Source organism: Crocodylus porosus, unplaced genomic scaffold, assembly GCF_001723895.1.
Source record: "Crocodylus porosus isolate Cpor-Errol unplaced genomic scaffold, CroPor_comp1, whole genome shotgun sequence".
NCBI classification, from domain to species: Eukaryota; Metazoa; Chordata; order Crocodylia; family Crocodylidae; genus Crocodylus; species Crocodylus porosus.
The window spans coordinates 33181739-33198723 of record NW_017728914.1 but is presented as its reverse complement, the minus strand read 5'-3'; the positions used below and the strand labels follow the sequence as shown (position 1 = coordinate 33198723).

Genomic DNA, 16985 nt, shown 5'->3' with positions numbered 1-16985 from the left:
GATACAGGCAGGTGTCTGTGCGCAGGCATGGCGGGCCGCGGCACGGAGCAGAGCCTGCTGGAGGAGCTAACCTGCCCCATCTGCTGCGACCTCTTCACGGAGCCGGTCATGCTGGAGTGCATGCACCACTTCTGCAAGGGCTGCATCCAGGCCCACTGGCAGAGCACCCAGCACCCGCCTTCCTGCCCCCAGTGCCGCAGGGAGATCCCCGGCTGCACCTTCCGCACCCCCTACCTGGTAGCGGGGGTGGTGGAGAAGGTGCGGCGCTGCGGCCTCCAGGAGCACCGGAGGCAAATACAGGTGAGCCACGGTGCCAGGCCCGGGTGCTGTGCCTGCCCGGTATCCCTCCCACCTGTTTCCAAGCCAGGTTCATTTAGCTGTGAAATCGCCTCCCTGTCCGTACACGGTGCAGAGGGCAGCACTGGCTCCCCAGTGCCCTTTCTAGCCCCCGGCATGTTACAGACTCCAGCTCAGCTTTTGTGCAGCTGCTCCTTGTCTTGCATGATTGCACCGGCTGTTTGTGTGCAGCGCGTGTGCTAGGTGCCACGTAACCAAGGGAAAGGAGAGTTCCTGCCCCTGCCTCTTCCAAGCAGAGGCTTGTCAGGCTTCTGTACCAGGCAGCCTGAGAACGGGGCGATTCTCACACTAGCACGTACCAAGCGTAGGCCCCAGCACACGTTCACATGAAAGCTGCCTGGAGACTAGCTACAAGGTTGTTGCACATCTTCAAGCACTATCTTTGTAGCGGGTTGGTTTTCTTTATAGTTGGGTGGACACATTTATAGCGCAATGATTCCTTTGCACAGGTGGCCAGTCTACGGTATGGCATAACTAACCAGTGAATTGTGCGATCGTTACTTTGCACATGTGGTTGGCCTTACTTTGCACGTGGGACCTGTCTACATTTATTGTGTGGTTAACCAGTTAATGGTGTAACATGGAGCAAGGGCCTTCGTTCCCAAAACACAAACCTTCCCACAATGTCTCTTTTCCCTCATCCACCTGGACAGCTGTCAGTGCTGTGTACAGGGCTGTTGCTCTGTTAGAGAGCTTTGTGCCACTCTGCTTGTTTTGTATTCATAGAAACAGCTTGAAGATGTGCTGCAAGCTCACCAGAGAGAGATGGAGCGCCGTATGCATACGAAGCACGTGGTGGAGGAAGATATCTGCAGCCTGACGGTAAACCCCTGCTCCTAGTGCTTCCTGCATAGACTGAGCAGTGCTGCTGGCTTGGCTAAGGGAAGGCTGCCAGCAGGGTGGGTGTGTGTCTGGAGAAGCACTCCAGGGGGGCTGGCAGTGTCCTGCTTCGCTGCTCTTTCTGGCCTGTCTGCAGGGCAGGGCAGGTTAGATGCAAGATCCCTGGAGGAAAGAAGAACGAAGAGGGATTTATTTATGGGTAGCGAGTTAGCTGAGGGATCTGACAGACCTGGCCAGCAAGCAGACTTGCAGCTGGGTCTCCCAGGGCTGCTCTCTTTCTTTTTACACCAAGTGTCTTTAGATCACAGGCAGCAGACTAAAGTCGGGAAAATAAGTAGAGCTGCTGCATGGGGCGGCAGAAAAGGCTCCTCAGCCAAGATAACAATCAATCCGCTGAGATGCCTTTTCAGAAAGGCAGATAAAGAGCTCTAATCGCAGCACTTAGAGACAGCGCTGGGTAATTACTGAGGAGTGCACAAAGCCAGCAAAAGGCTCCGGGACCTTGGGAAAATCCAGATCTTTTCTCTCCCGCGACGTTCTTGAGCAGGTGGGGCCGTGTCGCTTGACTAAACCGCGTGGCGCGGGTTTGTGGGGAGTGGTACCTCTCGAACCACGTGGAATAGCGCTGCGGGTAACAGTCCGTGGTGTGTGTGCATGTCTGCCTGATGCGGCTTTAGTCGAGATTGCCGGTTCAGCTGTGAAAGCCAAAAGAGGAACTAGGTGGGGAACCGGAGTGAACTGTCCCTTATGCTTACCCCAAATTGTTATCTGTTGAGTATTCAGAGGGTGTTTCAAGAAACGCAGCGTCATGTACGGCTCTTGCCAGAATCCGCGGCGGGCCTGGATTCGGGGTGCGAGAGACGCTGGGCTTTTAACTGCAAGGTGTTTGATGCGACCAGAGAGCAGCCTGTTTCTGAGAGAGCACGGACGCTCGGCCTGCTTCTGACCCGTCGGAGAGGACCTGGTCCTCGGGAGCATGCCGAAAGCTAGTCCAGAGATACTGAGCCTTAGGAAGGAGAATTTTGGGAGCTCATCAAGAAGCCTCTTGCACTTAATGCCATGGCCACTTGTGCAATGGTAACAGGCTGGAAAAGGGGGAAGTGGAGCTTCAGACAAGGGAGAGGAGAGAAACTGCTAAGGCTAAAAAGTTCAAGAAACTCTTCAGATGTCACAGGTCCTCTTCAGACAAAGGAAGCTGGCAGAAAGAAGAAAACTGAAGATGGCCACTGAAAAGCAAATGCTCGGAGATACAGGAGCAGATAACTTTTTTACATGTAGCACTAGCAGGAAACCAGGACCAGGGTCTGTAGGCCTGGTGACCCAGCTGAGCACATCTTTCCATCTGTCTCCAGCGCATTGGTATCTTAGCCTTCTTGGGTACAGATCCAGAGGTATTCTTGGACCAAGGTGTCAGGAGAGGGTGCTAGAAAAACCAGAACTCAAGCCGTGTATTTCCCTGAGTTGTAAGCTCCTTGGGGCAGACCCTGCCACTTTCTTCCCTTTTTGCAGCCCCTGACACCACAATCCATGCCCAAGAGGCACAGTGACGGAGCAAGGAGCAAACAAAACCTGTTGTGAATTCAGATCTGGCTGAGAGTTGGAAGGAAGTGGAGCACGAATAAATGGCCAGTTCCCTTCCCGGAGAAGGATCGGCAGCAGGGGAGGCGCACTGCTGCGTGTGGCAGTGAAGTGGAAAAGGGCCTGAGCAGGGAGGTAGCAGACTCTGCCGCCAACATAAAATTGTGTCGATGAGGGGAGCCAGAAGGCCACAGTAAGTCACTGCGGTTCCCCTGGTGCCAGTGTGAGCAGGCCACGTGAGGCAGAGCACAGGCAGGGCTGGCGCACACAAACAGCATAATTGCCCAATGGAAGGAGTCATTTAGATTTTAAATTAATTGTAATCTCCTAGGACAAAGCCACAAAGCTCATTTAGAGACACTTGACAAAGACCTCCATACAGTGTGCAGCAGCCGCCACCCTCCTAAATGGGAGAGAGAATAATGAGACCATTACAAGGCCATTATAGAAATCAGTGGTGCGTCCTCTACCTGGAATTCTGCATTCAGCTCTGGTTGCTTCATTTAAGAGAGATGCAGCAGAAATGGAGGTGATGGAGAGAGATAAGGAAAACAATTATGGGCCTGACAGAGCCCCCTCTCCAGGACTGTGAAGAGCCTGAGAAATGAGGGCTGTTCAGTTTAAAGAAGGGGAGTGCCTCCAAGTTGCTCTGAGCCTGGCTGAGCTGCAGCTCAGGGTCTCAAGATTAGGCACAGCCTCTTCAAAAGCTCCAAGGTGACTTAGGAACCTAACATCCATTTTTATCTCGGGAGCTTGGGAGGCAAAGCTGCTGAAGAACGCTTGCAAATCTTACCCTGCAGGTTGGAGGTAGGCTGGTAACAAGCTGGGAGCAGTGTCCTTTGGGTACGACCGTGGTGTCAGAGAGGCTATTGGAAGAGGTTCATTTTAGCAGCTTCCGTGTCTGCGTCGTTCTGGGAAACTGGCCACAAAACAGGGCTGAGAGGCCTCTAGCCACTCGGGTTTCCCTCCCTTCGCTAGCTGCGTTGTGCTAATCCCTCTACATGCTGTTGCAAAGGCAGCTGCGCTGGCCCTTCTTTTGAGTCTGAATCCAAAGGAGCCATTTGGCCTGGAGCAAACACTGAGTGGGGATGAAGCCAAGCCAACACCTGGCAGCCGTACCGATTCGGCATGTTCCTGTGGAGAAGACAGGCCACCTAGGAGAGCAGGGAAGGAAGCTGAACGATGCCTAAGGGCTACTTACCACTTTGCTTCCATCTTAATCACTTCACCCAATTCATCCTAAGGCATCTTGTCCGTTTAGGGCATGGAGAGCTTCCAGCTCAGCTGAGTCTTCCTGCTCCTATAACACCAAGTAGTGACCTCCAGGAGCCCAGGGCTTGTAAATCTGATCTCTGCCATGGTCCCTGCTAAACACTCAGCAGTGGCCCACTAGTGACTCCTGCCAGTCACACTGGCTGCAGTCTTCTGAGGGCCTCCTGCTGCCTGTTGGCTGTGTGCACCTCTTATGTCTCCTGTTCATAGATGGACCGTCCGTACATAGCTACAGCATCACAGCTCTGTGCATGTCTGTTAAGACTGAGAGCTGTATTCTGAGCTACGGTATTTAGGGACTCGTGTTTTTAATACAGAGATGCAAATAATTGCTGGGTCTGGGCCTAGGAGAAACCACCTGTGACAGCTTTCAACGTATTGAAAGTTTGGATACGGGAAATGGCTGGAACCAGAAGCTGCATGGCCAGACAGTCCATCCGAGTAGCTGGAGCAGCCGGCTTGAGTCGCTTTGCACAAGGGAAAACAGCTGCCTTTGCCCTCTCTGCGGTCAGCATAGCTATTCTCCGCCTGCCCGTTCTCCAGAAACGTGCTAGCCCCAAAGAGAGCTTGCTTCTGGGCCACTACGTTAGCCAGCAGTTAATGCACTGTGCAGGGGAACACGGTCCCGTAGTGCTAATGTCAGCCGCACGGGTCGCATGTCTCAGCTGTGTAGGCAGGAGCTGCGTGTTGGTGAGATGGTGGCCTGATTCTGGGGAGTAGGTGTTAAATAATATGGAGCTGCAGACTGGAAAACCATTGGAGGGGGTGGGAGAATCGTGGTGACCATCAGCCTTTAGACTGGCTTCTTCCTGGCGCATAAGGTGGTTCCATATTCGCTAGGCCGCATGGGCCCTGTTTTAAAGGACCCCTGTGAAAGTGGGTGCCTTGGGCAGCCAAAGCCCTGCAGCCGTAGCGTTGCCTCTCTCCCACCCTCCTTCCCAGAAATTGTGATCATACCTGAAACACTCGGGGGGGGAAAACAAGTGGGTCTATGAACATGCTGCAACTCAGTCTCCATTCCCCCCCCCCCCCACGCTTATCACCCTCCAAGCCCTTTCATGGTGTTTTGTGGCTTTTTGCCTCTCACAGAAAGTCTCTGGGGAGCTGCACGCTAAGATCCAGGCAGAGTTTGAGCGACTTCATCAGATCCTGGTGGAAGAGGAGAGAGCAGTATTGATGGAGCTGGCCAAAGAGGAGGAGGAGTCGCTGGTGAGGCTGCAGGGGGACGTCTGGCAACTGGAGAATGGGATCCTGGAGCTGGGGAGGAACATGGAGTGCATACAGCAAGCCCTGCGTGAACTGGACGATTCGGCACTGGTGGAGGTGAGCGTCTGGCCAGTGCTTGCCAAGAAGCCCAGGCAGGGCACTGGGATGTGGGGGAAGCAGGAGAGCAGGAAATGGACCATGCTGTGGCAAGGCCCAGGGCTTGGTGCACTCGCACCTGAGCAGAGGCAGAGCAGGCAGGGTCTAGCTCCACATCCCCCAGCCATGTGGGGGGGGTTTCACATCAGCCATTGCCACGGGGCATAGTGGGGGCTGTAGATGGGAGCCGGGGGGGTGGTTTGCAAGGCTGTTTCTTGGCAAAGATGCCATCCGCGCCGGGAGACATCCAAGGATACTTGGCCTGTGGGAAAGGTGTCATGAGTTGCCTCCCTTCTCCCTGGGAATCGAGACCTCTCCCGCGTGGCACCAGGTTTTGGGAGCATCTCTCCTCATCTCCCAGCCCTTCCACGTCCCCTTAACCTCTGCCCAGGCAGCCAGGCTGACCCCTCCCTGCCAGTGCCAGCTGCCCTGGTTTCCCTTCCCTTGCTGTGTGCCTGAGTGCAGGACAGCGTTTGTTGGGGCAGCGGGAGGACTGAAGGCTGATGGCTGTGTAATTTTCTCTGCTTCTCACTGCAGGTGGAGAGCTTGGAGATCAGGTACGTGCCTGGCATGAAATGCACTGCGGCTCTTTTTACGAGCCTCTTATCTGCCCTCTTTGCCTGGGCTGCTGGTACACGGGGGAGGGGCCTTATCTTTGTAGGTTTTAAAGCATTGCAATTATCTGGCGAGCTGCTGGTGCAGAGTCAGCCCAGGGTGGAGGGAAGATGCAGCCCCCGGCCAGGGCTGGGTGATCTCCCGGGCAGCGCACAGTTCCCAGGGCAGGGGCCAAGGAGCTTGGGAATGGCGTCACAGGTGGGGATTGCATGCCAAGGGGGAAGTGGAAGATAATTTAAATGCGAGAGCTAAAGCAGGAGGCTCCATTCAGTAGCTCTGGCTCTCATCCTCCCTGCTGCCACCTCTCCATGAGCCTGTCGGCGCTTGGCCGGGCTCAGAGGAGAGTAGCTCTGTTGCAAAATAGATCTTGAGGCCCAGGCAGCAGCCCCCCCCATCACCTTCAGAAACACAGCTTGGAGCAGCCTTCAGGCTCACGTGGGATCGTGGCAGCTGTCAAAGGGAAGTGTCTGCGCCTTGGAGCGGTGCTATAGGAACAGCTGCCGCCAGAGCCTGGCAGTCGCCAGCGCCCCTCTGTATATGTCCCAGTTCTCTCTCACGTGCCCTGCGTGCTGCTCCCCTGCAGGCTGCCCTGCCCTTCGAGCCCAGCCACTACCAAAGCCGGTCCAGTGAGCCCCTTCTAGGCCAGGGAGCAAGGCAGAGGGAGGGGGTGACACTTGGCCATCTGACTGTTGCATCCTCTTGCCCTTCCTGGGGGGCTCCTGTCCTGCCAACTCCACTCCCTTGGTGCCTGCAGAAGCCTCAGTCTGTGGGAATATCCCCCCCACCCCACCATGTCCAGGGTCCTGGCTTCAGCCTGCTACGCCCACCCCCCAACTCGCTCTGTCTGCACCGTGCCTCACTCCAGCCCCTTCCCTCTGCCAGGCCCTTGGTGCATGTGGAGGCCCCACCTCCCTTTGACGCCGACCACCTCCGAGACCAGTACAGCGGCCCCCTGCAGTACATCTTCTGGAGACGGATGCTGCCATCCATCTCCCCTGGTGAGTCTGACACTGGGCAGGGCCCTGGGGGAGGCGAGGGGGTAACGGGGGTGCCTGGACGAGGCAAAGCAAAGGGGAGCTGATGTGCATGGCACCCTGACAAACGCTCATCCTCCGTCCTAGCTCCTGCCCCGCTGACCTTCGACCCTGAGACAGCCCACCCCAACCTGGTGCTGTCTGAAAACCTGAGGGCAGTGACGGAGCGGAGGACCCCCCAGCTCGTCCCCAGCAGCCCCAAGCGCTTCCAGAAGTGTGTGAACGTGCTGGGGTCCGAGGTCTTCACAGCCGGGAGCCACTACTGGGAGGTGTGGGTGGGCGACAAGACCAAGTGGGACCTGGGCGTAGCGGCCGAGTCGGCGGACCGGGCGGCCAAGGTGAAGCTGTGCCCTGAGAACGGCTACTGGTCCCTTCGCCTGAGGAACCGCACAGAGTACTGGGCTGTCACCGCGCCCTGGGTGCGCCTCTACCCCCCGCGCTGCCTGCGCAAAGTGGGGGTGCTGCTGGACTGCCAGGCGGGCACGGTGGCCTTCTACAACGCTGAGGACATGGCCCACCTTTACACCTTCCGCCGGGTTGCCGCCCCCGGGCTCTGCCCCTTCTTCAGCACCTGCTTCAGCGACGGGGGGCAGAACGCAGAGCCCATGCGGATCTGCCACCTGGCCCTGTAGGACGCGGGCTGTTCCCTCTCGAGCCAGGGGGAGGGCAGCACGTGCGGCACCGGTGACTGCCCGGCTCTCCGTGCTGCTGTCGCTGAGGCTTTGCCGTGTGTCTGGCGTGGGTGCTGCTGGTCCCAAGCCGAGCCCGTGAGGAGGGCAGCAGTAATCTTGACTGACCCCTGCTCCCCCATCAGTGCAGGCTGGGCAGTGCTGGGGCCCTGGTATACCCCCCCTGCTCCACCACGTCCCCAGAGCCACAGGGGCCCAGGGTAGCCCTAGATCTGCCACTACGCCCTGAGCCAGCCCCTGCTGCCCAGAGGGCAGAGCTGTCAGCTGCTGGACTAAGGCAGTGGCATCTTGTTGGTGCCAACATGCCCCTCAGGTGCGGGGGGAAGACTCAGCCCCTTCCTGCAGCTGCAGAAGCGAAGCAAGGCCGTCGCGCCCGCTCCTGCTGCCTGCTCAAGCTGAGTGCAAGGCCTCTTCCACCCTGCCCAGTGCTACCCCGCCTCGTGCGACGGGGGGAGCTGTGCCGAGGAATCTGCAAACTCGCTGCTTCGTGGCAGCCCACGGGGCATAGGGCCTGGCGCTGCTGCCAGCCTGCTTGTGGGACCTTCGCGCCTCAGTTTCCCCAGCTGGAGATCGGCGGAGGGAAGCAGGCTGGTGCAGCGCTGAGACTGGGGGGCTGGCCTCTTTCCAAGTAAAGACTTAAATGTGCTGTGCCCACCCAGGGCCTTGGCCTGCGCTCCCCTGTGTTGCGGAGCCAGGGTATTTCCAGTCCTGGCTCTGGTGAGTGTGGGGAGGGGCAGGAGGCCTGTGACTCGCATGCACCCCTGCGGCGGGAGGTGGAGTGCCCAGCCAGAGGTGCCCAACGCACGAGGCCCCGGTGCGGCAGAGCACTGCCAGACCGGCATTGCCCACAGACCCGGCTCTTCGGCCCTTCCTCCGGTGCCAGGCCAGGAGAGGGCACCCTCCACCACGCCCAGGTGTCCACGGTGGGGCTCTCGGCAGCAGGTGATGGGTGCGCTGGCTCCTGGCTCGTACCCTGCTGTGCTCGCTGCTGCTTTGCCATTAAAGCTCAGAAGCAGACCGTGCTGTCATCGCCTTGCTCCTCTGTCCTGGGCGGCGGGAGGGAGCCCTCAGCACCAGGCTGGGGCAGGGAGGAGCCCCGTGGATTTACTGCCTTGCAGTGCTATTCCTGATTCGCCCTCTGCTTTGGGCTGGGCTCTGGGGGAGGACGGGCTGCTGGGTGGGAAGGTGGGGTGGGGGTCCTGCAGCAAGGTGACTGGCCCCGGGGGTAGGGAGGACTGGTGCTGCGTGCCCCACGTCCAGGGCCCAGTGCCACAGGCTCTGAGCAGCAAGGTTGCTTGCATTCCTGCTACCCGTGGCTCCCAGCTCCTTGCAAGTGGCTGCTACCCCCAGCCGGGGGAAAACCAGCCAGCTGCTGGGACTGCATTAACCTTTTGTTGCCGCCTTCCTTTGCTTTTGTCCAGGGCCTCCCTCGTAAAACGAGCTCCACCTGGGAGCGTTTGCAGCCGGACTGCCTGCAGGAGGGGGGCAGCGCGATGCGTGCTCCGGTAGAGCAGGGCCCCGAGACCGTCACCTCGGCCTGACAGGAACCCGGGCTCTTCCTGGCGTCTCCCCTCGCTCCCCGCAGACAATGCCGCTGCTTTGTGTTGCACCTTGGGTCCCAGCTGCTTTCCCAGCCGCGCTTCGGTAGCACATAATGAACAATGGTGGGGCAGGCGGGAGGCCTATTTGTTACGGTCCTGGTGGGCCCCGGGTCCCAGACAGGGGGACAGGAAGCAGGCTGAGCAATGCACTTGTCTAGGACTGCTTTCGGGGTTTGGTCTGCCAGTCCCGATGGCAGGCTGCCCCTTCTAGCCTTCCTACCGACTGCTCGGGCGTGGCCCCGGCGTGCGGCGTCTGTGCTGGTCGTCTTCCTCCAGACTCGGCTTCTGATGTTGTCTTTGGTCAGAAGAAGAAACGACCTGGGTCTCTTGTTCCTGGCCGGCGCAGACCCCGAGTCCCTGCCCGCGAAGGGGCCGAGCAGGTTTGGCGTGGGCTCCTCTGCCTTTGCTGCTTCCCAGTGGCGGCTCTAAGGAAGGCACCTGGCACTGCCGTCCCTCCGGGTGCCGCGTTCTTGTTCCTGCTTTTGCCTTTGGGAAACTGGCTGTGGCCCCAGCTGGCCCTGCGGGCCGCCCTCCAGGAGGAGGGGGTCCAGGCCACACTGGCTGGAGCGGGGTCTCAGACCAGAGGGATGAGGGGGCTGCCCTGTCTCGGCCACCCGTGGCGTGCTGTAAGGTCAATGCTGATGCTGAAGCCAATGCAAGATCACATAGCCCGAGGGCTTGGCCAAAGCCTGTGGATTCCTGTTCCTCGGACGGTCAGTCTCTAGCTTGTGACATGGGCCGGACACCGGCCGCCTGGCCCGTTTTCCAGGGGAGGAGCTTGGGGCCGAGGGTGTCCATTGGGGCGGTCTCCATACCCGCCTGGCTGTGTTGGCACGTGCAGGGAAGGAGCCGAGAGGACACCCGGGGAGTTGGGCACAGGCCAAGGGGCTCTGTGCAGCCAGGGGGATTGGTGGAGGGTTGGTGGGTGGCGGGATAGCCCTCTCTTACCCAGGGCAGCTGGGCTCGGCTCTCCCTGGAGGTGAGCTGGGATCTCACGTGGGTGGGATCAGGCCCGGGGGTTTGCAGCCCTGGGACGCAGAGCCGAAGCGCCGCTATTTACAGCAGTGGCTCTCAGGCTTGGGGCCCTCCTCACAAAACGCCAGCTCTTCACTTCAGCTCATTTTTGGCGTATAGAAACACAGCAGAGCCGCTCTTCTGTTGCAGAACAGGCCCCGGCCAGGCAGCGTGTTTGTAGCCCTGTCGCTTCCTGCCGGAAACCCCTGGGTTTATCTTGTATAGCATGTGTGCACACCTAAATGTGTGTGGCCCCCCGTGGCAGCCTCAACAGGATCTCGAGGCAGCCCGAGGTGCCACCGGACCCCGGTTGAGAGTTGCTCGTCTCGGCGCATCCCAGCAGGCAGAAAGACGCGTGCACGCCTGGAGAGGAAGGCAGCTCGAGGTGCAGTGTTGATGCACCTCTGGATTCAAGGGGCTTTGTTTTTCCAGAGACGCCCGGGGGGGGGAAGGCCCGGCATTGGGTTGTGGCGCTCAGGCCGATGTGGAGCCGTGCGAGAAGCCCTCCCTGTTGGAGGGTCCGGCCTTGGCACCGCACCCCTGTGCCGGGAGTGCCGAGCTGCTTTGCAGGCGCAAGGGCTGCCCTGCCCCATGAGCCTGGTGCAAGGCAGGGGCAGCAACCAGCTGGAAAACTCGGGCACAAACCCACTTCGCTGCTGGGCCCTGGGAGAAGATGATGGTGGTAGGGCAGGAGCTCCACCTTTGTCCTTCGAGGGACCGAGCGCTGCCTTCCCCCACGGTGGCTGCAGCTGCCAAGGCTGTAGGTGCTGTCAGCCCAGGGCATCACACGCTCTGTGCACAGCCTGGACTTAGCTCTGTGATGCCCGTGGCTTCTCCACGGGTGCAGACGCTTGCGCCTCTCTTGCTCCAGCACCTGGGCATCGCTCTGAACGCTCAGGGCCTCCTGCGGGGGCTGTCACCTCTAGGACGGGAGCGGTGCCACGGCGTGTCCTGCCTTCTCTGTCAAGGACTGGGTCTGTCGCTGCGCTTGGGGATTCGGATGCTGGACCCAGCCCCGGAAACCAGCCCTCTGGCAGTGTCTGGGGAGCGGGGTAGAGGCAGCAGAGTCTGGAGGGTGCCAGGGGGACCTGCCTCGCCATCTAATACTGCCTGGATAAGGGGAACGGCTGGAATAGTTTGGGGGACCTCTGGCCCATGGGTCTGCCTGGAAGGGCTCCCTCCAGGTCCCGGCTGGCCGCACCCTCCCTCCCCCGCGAGGAAGGGGATGTCGGTGGCTCCAGCCTGCGCTGGGGGTCAGGAGGCGAGGAAGCACATTGGAGACCCCGGGGGGTCACTGCCAGGAAATGAGACAATGCCTGAGCTGCCGCGTTTTCTGCCATGGCCACTGCGGCACGGGCCTGTCCCAGGTGATCGCATCCTGCAGGGTACGTAGCTGCCCCTCTCCGGGGGCGCTGCCGTTCAGGGGGCACCGTCCTCCGGCACGTGCCCAGCCGTGGGTGCGGCATCGCTGCGAGTGCTAGGTCGATTAGGCGTGTTGCAAAGAAGCTGGGAAAAGGCTATCCCTGCTACCACCACTGCTGCCCGGGGATCTGCAGGGTAGAACCGCCTGCACTGAACTGCTCTCCCCTTGGCAATGCTGTCCAGGAAATGCATTTGTTAATGAATTGTAGCAGCACCCCGGGGGCAGGGAGCGCAGAAGCAGCCCGAGGATGCAAAAGAGAAGATGAGGAGCAAGAAATGGAAGACAAGTGGGCCAGGATGGCTGGGTGGTTTCCGGAGGAAGAGACTGTGCACCCGAGAACGGGACTGACTGGCAGGAGAGAAGAGGCTGCACATGCTTGTCCTTGGCGATCAGGCTCAAAACAAAGCCTTGCTGCGCTCCCGTGCGCAGGAGCCGGGGGAGAGGTCAGTAAGGCTGGTTCTAGCAGGAAGAAGTCATTGCAGAGGTATTAAAATGGGACTAAGTGAAATGTACTGGTGCTGCAGGAAGACAGAAGAGGACAATGGGAAAGAAATGGCAGGCCTCGGCCGGTGGAGAGGGGCTGGCATAGACTTTTCCAGGGGAAGGCCCTCTGAGGCCGGCGGTGGGTGGAGGGATGGATATGGAGGTGGGTGTATGGATACACGGGGCAAACTGTAATGGGTTTTACCCACTTGGCAGTGTTGGAGGTGGAGTTAAATATTTTTGCAAAAAGAGAAAAATGCAGAGGTCGGAGTCCATATGGCATTTCCGGCCCCTGCTACGGCCTTTCGGGGAGCAGCGCGTAGCATCTAGAGAAAAGCTGTAGAGCAGTTAGTTCCCGTGCATGTGAGACGATGCGTAGCACTAGCGCCGATACGTAACGCCTCTCTGGAGTTCTTGGACAGGGCCGGTGCTCGGCTGTGCAAGCGCTGAGTGTGCACAGCGTGCATGTTGCTCGTATGACTGTTCATTGTTGCATAAGGGCACTGGCTGAGCTGAGGCTCCCCCGTGCAAGGCGCTGTACAAAGCCAAAGAAACAGGCTTTGCTCCAAAGGGTTTACAGTCCAGTAGGCCAGACAATGTGTGACAGGTAAAGCTGCACCGAGATGGTAAGTGGCTTGACCACGGTCCAAGCAGCCAGTCCAACACAGCCCTGAGGACCACAGCTGTATTTCTGCTGTATCTCCCGGGCTGTCTGCTCCCCCAGGGGACGCGATGCTGTGATGTGTCAAAGCCAGGCAGAGGGTTGCTGCGGCGGCAGGCAGGCGTTTGGCAAGCCCTCGAGTGGCTCTGAGCCCTGCTAAAGGAGCATGAGAGGAAGTGCCTGGTGCTGCCCCTGGACAAGCCCCAGTTAGGCCTGCGCAGGTGTCTTGGGCAGGAAAATCAGGCCTGCCCAGCAGGTGCAGTTCAGAAACGTATGGCATCTTAGTCCTGGAGAAAGCCCCGTCTCTGCCCAGCCCATGCCAGCTGCCTGTGAGGTGAGCTCACGTCCCATCCCAGCAAAGGGCTCTCCTCCAGCATCCTCAACCCCACTTGCTTTGGGCTCCGCTGCTGAGGAGGCAAAGGCAGGGGTCCCATTTCACAGCAGTGGGGCTGGGAGGGGTCAGGCGGGAGGGACGCTGTTGATGCATCTCCTCTGCACTGGGAAGGGTTGCAGCGCAAGGATACCCACGTCCGTGCGCCTCCTGGGCCTTGGGTAGAGCCAGGGGGGTGGCAAGCGCTGTATCTGGCCTGCCTTCCTGCTATGCTTGGAATAAGAGAAGGCCTTGATCTCCGTGGCCGTGACACGCGTGGGGTAGGCCTTTATCACACGCCTGCGTAGCATCCTGAGCTACTCTCCGAAATCCGTGCGCAGAGTGCAGGTGGGGACGGCACCGAGCAGCCTTGGACGTCCCAGGTCCCTAGACCTCCTGGACTGATTCTCACCTCGCCCAGACCCAGCCGTTCTCCGAAGGGAGCACCCTGAGGATCTGCAGCCACATCCCTTGTACCCCTCGCCGGGCCCATAGCCGACCCCGTGCCCCCCGGGACCCCTACAAGCCTCAGCCGCCCAGAGCCTTCAACCCGAGCTCCCCCAGACCGACCGAATCGCCAAGGCCTCCCTGGCTGAGCGGAGGCGCTGGAGGGCGGCTCTCCGGACACTGACTCAGCCGGGGCTCAAATCTGGGGGAAAGGGAAGAGTCCCGGCGCCCCGCGTATGCATGATGCCTTTGTTCCACTTGTCAGTCCAATGTCCTGGGCAATGCGGGGGAGTGAGGCTTTAAAATAAGCTCCTTTTGTTTCCTGAGCAAAGGAACACCAAAAAGGCCCGGTCGGGCGCATGGTAACCTGTGTTTGTGATGGAAAGTTTCCCGCGGAGCTTTCTCGGGCGCACGCTCCTGCTCGTTTCCCACCATTAGATGGCAGCTTGGTCCCGGCCCTGGCAGAGGGGGTCCGTGCCCGCTGGGCGTGGGGCAGCTGGTTTGCAAGCAGCGGGGCGCCGTAGCCTTCCTCAGGTGCCCAGCAGCCCCTTCCCCGCCGGCCGCGGGCTGCTCTCCTGGCCCCCCGGGACACGGTGACAGGGGAGTTGGCAGCCAGCCCGTTCCCCCCCTCCGCTGCTGCAGACAAACCCTCTGCCGCGCACGGCTGCGTTTCCTCCCCTGTCTGTCCGCGCGCCAGTGCCGGTGATTCAGCAGCCTGTTATTTCTGTACCTGTGCTGCCTTTGCTCCTCGCCGCCGAAACAGATGTTCGCAGGAAGGGCTGGGCCCGGCACTCGTTGCCACGCAATGGGCTGAGCGTGTTCCTTCTCCCCCCGAGCCCTGGCTGTGCCTTCAGGGGACCTGCAAGAATTGGGCCAGGGCCTCGGGGGATGACTGGAAACCAGGGCCGCTCCTGCAACCCAGCGCTCCCAGTCCAGTTCCCAGGCTGCGGGTGTCCTGGTTGCCAGGCCCCACTGCCGCCCTCCTTCCCTGTCTCGTTGCACTGAGCACAAACCTAGGGATGGCACCAGGACACGGGTACCAGGGGGTTTTGTGCGACTCCTGTTCCTACCTGTGCAAATCTGGGGGGGCCTCTGGCTCTGGGGCTTTTGCCAGCAACTGGTTCCCAGAGGGGCTTTAGAAACACATAGGTGGAAACAGCTCGCAGCACACAGTCCTGCTGGCATTCACTCCCCCTGTGGACTGCGAGCCCTGGGGGGGGAGCTTTGTTCCTTTGACACATGGTGCCTAGCACAAGGGACTCCTGATCTGTCCCTGGGGGGATCCTGGGCTGTACAGCAATAGAAATATATCATCGGCATCTAATAACGATTCACCCGAGGGAGAGCAGTTTAGACCGCAGCTCCAGAATGAGGAGGTTGCTGCTCTAGGACGTGATCCAGCGTCGGAGGTGCTGAGTCTGGTTTAAAACTGCGCTGGCGGGAGAAGCGAGGTTAGGTGAGGGACTGCTGAATAACCGGCCCTAACCAACCTCCTCCCTCTTCGGAAACGTCTTGAGCCATGAGCAGGGGACATTAGGACTATGAAGACCGCCTGATTTTGAGTCACAGTGGGGATGGGGGGAGGGTTTGGTGGAAGTCACAGATGAGAAACACAAGCATTTGCCCGTATTCATCTCAAGAAGCAAAATGGGCGCGTGGATGTGTGTGCTTGTGTTGGCACTTGAGCAATTAAAACGTCCAGAATTGTACTAATGGGGGGACGGGGGAGAATAACCTAGCTGGAAGCACTTGTAGCTTCTTAGATGTCCGTTATCGCCTTTGGGAAGAGGGGTGCTTCTGTCACAGATCTGGGGAGGCAGCTAAAGGCACACAAGGCTTCGTGTCTTTCTGAGGCCCCAGGGGCACAGTTCCCAATCCAGACCCCTCTTTTTTTATGTTGGCAAAGTGGCACTCTGCTATTGCTGCATCTCTAAGGTATGAGCCGGGGGGCGACGTTCATTTACCGACCGCTCTGGGAAATCCACGCTGGATGTGAAGGCTGGTCTCCAGACTGCTGAGCTGTGATCGTAATTAAGAATCAGAAAGTTTATGCCCCCGCATCTGTTGGCACAGAGCTTACAGGCCACTAATGTCACGGCCTTTTCCTTCAGGGCAGTTTGGACGGCGGGTTTCTAGATGCACGTGTGCATCCCTCCCTGGGAGAGCATCTCTTCTGCCTGCGTCACGGAGCAGCTCTTGGCGCGTCCCCTGTGCCCCACACTTGCCCGCTGTAGCGCGGCAGAAGGCGGGAGCGTTAGTGGACGTAACCAAATTGTCCCGTCGTGTGCGTGAAGGGGAACATCTGGCTCTGCAAAGCCCTCCTGCTGCGGGCGCACGTTAAATAGCTCCCCGCCCCTTGAACTCCACTGACACGGGCGTAAGGAGCCCTTTGCGGTTTCTACACTATTGCTCTCGGCAGCCGCAGCCACAGCTACGGCACACGTCAGGCCTAGGGAGTTGTGACCGGCGCCCTGGCCTTCGCCCCCAGACGCGTGTTATGGACCCCCAGCCGCAGCAGGCTACTTATCCTGGAGGGTAACCTCTCTCACCCACTCACTCATGCCTACAAAGCCAGGCCCGGGTTGCCAGCACCGAGCACCCAGCAAGACTCCGGGGCCGCCCGCCCCAGCGCAGGGTGGCACACGGCCTGCCCCTACGGCCCAGGGCTGGCGCGGGAGCTGTGGCCCGCGCTGTCTAAGGCCCGGACCCCACCAGCAAGTCCCCGGAGGGCCCGGCCTGGCTCTCTTCGCGGGCCGCGAAGGGAAGACCTGAAGGAGGGAGGCAGAGGGAGCACCACCGAGCAGCCGGGAGGGACGGAGGGAGCGTGTGCGGCGGTGCCTGCGCGTGGCTCTGGGGCACGCCTGCTCTTGCGTGGCGTGCCGACGTGTGTAGACGGGGCGTGCGGGAGCGTGTGCGTCCGAGCACGTGCGCCAGCGTGTTTCTGCGGCCCCGGCTGTGAACACGGCGGGCTGTGGGGCGTGCCCGGCCACGCGGGGCGCGGGGGCGTGCCGCCGCGGGTGCACATGTGGGCACGGAGTGCGCAAGTGCGGGCAGTGTGCACGTGGGCACCCAGGCGTGAGGCTTGGGCACCCGGGCGTGCACCCCTGTGGCCTGTGTGTGCTATGTCCGTGCCACATGTGTCCACACAGGTGCGAGTCGTGTATTCAGCCGTGTGCCCGTGCGTGTCGTGCGCTATGCGTGCACTCGGGCGAGCGGCGCGGGAGTTCAGCCGCGTGCCC

At 60.0% G+C, this 16985-nt stretch overlaps 1 protein-coding gene across 1 annotated transcript; it reads left to right on the top strand.

The window, feature by feature from the left end:
- On the top strand, positions 1-8775 carry BTNL8 (butyrophilin like 8). Its single transcript, XM_019535211.1, has 6 exons — positions 1-300; positions 1084-1179; positions 5137-5370; positions 5947-5966; positions 6907-7022; positions 7146-8775. The coding sequence occupies exons 1-6, from the start codon at positions 28-30 to the stop codon at positions 7688-7690; spliced, it is 1284 nt and encodes a 427-aa protein (XP_019390756.1). The 5' UTR covers positions 1-27; the 3' UTR covers positions 7691-8775.
- The last annotated feature ends 8210 nt before the right edge of the window (positions 8776-16985 follow it).

What these genes read in the sequence shown, in the direction of transcription:
- BTNL8 (XM_019535211.1), top strand. Translation starts at nt 28, where the DNA reads ATGGCGGGCCGCGGCACGGAGCAGAGCCTGCTGGAGGAGCTAACCTGC. An exon ending in AGCACCGGAGGCAAATACAG is followed by an intron (nt 301 to 1,083) that starts GTGAGCCACGGT and finishes TTGTATTCATAG; the next exon opens with AAACAGCTTGAAGATGTGCT. An exon ending in ACGATTCGGCACTGGTGGAG is followed by an intron (nt 5,371 to 5,946) that starts GTGAGCGTCTGG and finishes TTCTCACTGCAG; the next exon opens with GTGGAGAGCTTGGAGATCAG.